This window comes from Physeter macrocephalus, chromosome 5 (assembly GCF_002837175.3).
Source record: "Physeter macrocephalus isolate SW-GA chromosome 5, ASM283717v5, whole genome shotgun sequence".
Taxonomy (NCBI): Eukaryota; Metazoa; Chordata; class Mammalia; order Artiodactyla; family Physeteridae; genus Physeter; species Physeter macrocephalus.
Window position 1 is genome coordinate 7,020,911 of NC_041218.1, and position 3,862 is coordinate 7,024,772.

Consider the following 3,862-nt stretch of genomic DNA (forward strand, 5'->3'; position numbering starts at 1 on the left):
GCCTTACCCAGGGAGACCAGCGTCTCGTAGTTGCCCCGCATCACGTGCTTGTACAGTTCCCTCTGGCACTCATCCAGCTTGCCCCACTCCTGCTCCGAGAAATACACGGCCACGTCATCAAAGGTCACAGGCACCTGGAACCACAGCGTCACGCACGCTCACCCGCACGCTGACGGGCACGGGCTGTCCCACCCCCAGCGCCCAGGGCTTACCTTGGGGGCCTCGCCCTTGCTGCCCGGGGGCAGCCGCAGGATCCAGAAGTTCCTGTTCCTCAGCAGGTTCTCCACGTTCTCCAGCCGCCTCTGCAGCAGCCCGTACTCCTGCAGCAGGGTCCCCAGCACCGCCCACTTGCCCTCCAGCTGGTTCCCCAACTCCACGGCCGTCTTCTCGCAGTCGGCCAGCTTCTTCTCGGCCTTCCCTGTCCGCCCCTCCAGAGTCAGCAGGCGGGCCAGGCAGGAATCCACCTTCTTCTCCAAGGCCTGGATGGCGGCCACCACCGTCCACAGCGTGATCTCCGTGGAGTAGAGGTAAGAGCTCTTTTCAGCAGCCAGCTGGGGTGATGGAGAAGGCGTCGAAGGCCTTTCATCCCCTGTTTGCTTGTCCCTCTCTGGAGCCTGTCCACAAGAGAAAAGAGAGATGTTATCAGAATTATCCAGTCAAAATGTCCATCTCTAAATGAAACCTCAGGATGGCACCTGCCCAGGTGAAACCCCATCTGGGATTCTGAGGACCAGTCAGGCAGCCAGGGATGGGGAGGGGGGGACATCCAGCCTCTAGGACAGGAAACACTGGCTGCACCAGGGTGTCAGCAAGTGGGAAACAGGAGGAAAGGCACGGCCAAAGCGGGAAAGCATCTGTGGCCCCACACAGGTGACTTCCTTTCCGGCTCTCAGTCTCCTCCTCCGAAACTCAGAAGCTCTGCAGTCAAACAACCCGAGTGCAGCTGGCAGCTCCACTACTCAGGAGCTGGCTGACTTTGGCAAGCATTTCAACTTCAATCCCACATCTGTAAAATGGGGGGTAATAACGGTGCCTACATGATAGGATTGTGAGAATTAATGGTACAATCTTTGTAAAAAGCACTTAACAATGTCCAGCACATGGCAAATACTCAATAAATGTGAGCCCTGTGTTGTTGATCGTGAGGAGGATGTTGACGACGATGGTGGTTCTGGCTCAGGGCTGCAGCAGTTCACACGGCCTTTTTCCTCCTCCTCTTTCATTACAATGTCCTTCAGCATCTCGGAAAAGAGCTCCTGCAGTGCCTCAGCTTACCTTGGTGCCTGATGACAAGGTCTCAGTCCCAGTTCATCTCGCTAAAAGCCTTGTTGGAAAGGTGAACTGACACTTCATCCCGTCACTGCACTCATTCTCATGGTCAAAACACCATCAAGTCCTATCCGTGTAACTTCTGAAACTATCTCTAATCCATCCTCTTTTCTCCTTCTCTGCCGTGACTAGTCCAAGTCCCAATCATCTTTCCCCCAAACCACTGCAATCCTGCCCAGCTGGTTTCCCCAGTTCGCCCTTCTCCCCCAACTGGGTGATCAGTCATCTTTTAAATACACAGACTAGATCATTTCAGTCCCCGATCAACAGCCTCCCAGTGTACCCAGAATAAAACCTAAACTTCTTATCGTATCCCAGCCTACCTCCCTGACCTTATATCCTCCTGGGTATCAGCTACACTCCAGCTACCCTGGTCTCCTTGGATTCCTGTGATGCACCTAGCTCTCTCCTCCACCTTTGTGTTAGGTCTTCCCACACCTCTCTGTACGCCTGGCTCCCTCTCATATAAGGCTCCAGCTTAAACACTGCCTCAAAGAGACCTTCGCCGACTGACACATCTAACATAGGCTCCCTGCTAGTCCCTTCCTTTACAGCACTTTTAATCTGTGATCGTGCCATGTGTATGCCTGTGTTACGGTTCGCTTCCCCCATGAGAACATAAGCTCCATGACGACGTAAGCTTCTAAAAGACTGCCTCATTCATATAAGACGCTCAATAAATACCTACTGAATGAGCGACTGACTAAACAATTAAACAACACATTCATTCAATAACAATTACTGAACATCTGTCATAGTAAAGGAGCAATGGGGATGCAGAAAAAAATATGTGGTTCTTCCTTCTCCTGGAGAAAAGTTTTGTACAAAAATAGCCATAATAAATTAAATAACAGTGTGATACCATGGGCTAACGGAAGTTGAGGGCAAATTTGTCCTGTTTGAGGAGTTTCTTGGGATCTCAGGTGCTACAAGACAGCAGAGGAAAAGGGGTGGGTGGATAAGAATGGTCAGAAAGAGTACTGAGAAAGTGGCCCTGGGCTAAGTGGGAGCTGAAGAGGTCACTTGTCCCCCTACAGAAAGGCCTTCCTGGGGGCCATAAACCCCAAGAACTCCCATCCTCTTCTCCCTTGCACTCAGAGGACCCTTAAAAAAGCACACACCAAACTCACTAGTTAAAGAGGAGAGAAAAGTTCCTCCTTAAAAATCATCCACAATAATCAGCATCCAGAAAACTCACGGCTTCAAAAACTTTATTAAGATGTATTAATAATAATAGACACCATTTATTGAACTCTTTACAAATATTTTTCGAGTATGTCAAAAAAGGACAGAAGATTATTTTCTCCGAATTGGACACACTGCACATTATCAGCCAACATTGTAACATCTGCTAGACTGATCCTAAACAACAACAACAAAAAAAACAACAACAAACCCCAAACAACAACAAAAGCACCACACCTACAATCCCCCCAGTAAACAGCACTCAACACCTCTTAGGTGTCAGAAGAACACTTGGGCACCTTAACGGGGGTGTAACTCTGGAGACCCAGGTGGGCGTCAGGCTCTGGCCTCTACTAGGTGGGCGACTTCGGGCCGCTCCCCGCCCTGAGCCCCAGACTTCGGTTGTCAGAACCGAATAGGGCCGGCGCCCCAGCCCCCGTGCCTGCCTCCGGGGCCGCCGGACCTCCAGTGAGACAATGGACGGGGCGGGGAAACAGCCATTCGGTTCAAAGACCAGGGCTTGTCATCTTAAGTGTAACTAGAAAGCCGGGCCTGTCCCCCGACGTCGGGGCCGTACGCCCGCCGCGCCCGGCCTCGCGTTTGGGCCGCCCGGCTGCTCGGCCTCAAAGCCCGGCCCGGACGAGGGCGGCCAGGCGGCACGAGAGGGCCCGAAGCGCGGGCCTGGGCGGAGGCGGCGCGCGGGCCGCTCGGACCGCCCGGCCGAGACCCGCGCGGGCCAACGCGGCGGTGGAGTCGGCGGCCTGGCCGGGCTGGGCGTCCGCGTGGGGGCGCTTACCGGGGCAGGCGCCGCTTCGGCCATGGCTGCCCGCGTCCTTCTCTCGTTGGCTCTCCTCAGGCCCGACTTCTCGGGCCCGGCGCGGCGCTGCGCGGCGCGGTGGCGGAGGCGGAGCTGAGCCGCCCAGCCTCGGAGCTCCTGCCGGGCGGCCGCGAGCTGCGTCCGAGCCACGTGCCCCGCCGGCCCTTTAAACAAGAGCTGCGCTCGCGGCCCGGCCCGAGGGTGCGCACAGCGCCCCCTGCAGCCCGAAGGACCGCACGCCCGCGGCCCGCGGCCTTCCGCGCCCGCCCGACCTGGCGGCCGCGGGGTTCTCCCGGGGTGAGCGGGGTGCCCGCCCTCTTCTGGGCCGCGGGAGTCGACGCCGGGCCTCACGCGCCGCGGAGCCCTCCACACGGGCTCCCGTTGGGCGGAGGCGACCCTCGGGCCTGGGCCGAGCGGCGCGGGCCACGCGCAGGGCCGGCACGGTGGGACCCTAACCCCTCTCCGGGGTGCTGGGGGAATCCAGCCAGGGAGCTAATAAAGGAAACGCGCAGAAAACTTCTAAACTTTGGG

General features: G+C 56.7%; 1 protein-coding gene across 1 annotated transcript in view; it reads right to left on the reverse strand.

The window, feature by feature from the left end:
- ZNF783 (zinc finger protein 783) overlaps positions 1 to 3,460 on the reverse strand; it is a 17,948-nt gene extending 14,488 nt beyond the window's left edge. The window contains exons 1-3 of the mRNA XM_028489617.2: positions 3,311 to 3,460; positions 213 to 614; positions 8 to 134 (exon numbers count right to left, since the gene is read on the reverse strand). Of these exons, the coding sequence (XP_028345418.1) occupies positions 8 to 134; positions 213 to 614; positions 3,311 to 3,334 (553 nt within the window). The 5' untranslated portion in view covers positions 3,335 to 3,460. The remainder of the gene's footprint in view (positions 1 to 7; positions 135 to 212; positions 615 to 3,310) is intronic.
- Positions 3,461 to 3,862: the final 402 nt, after the last annotated feature.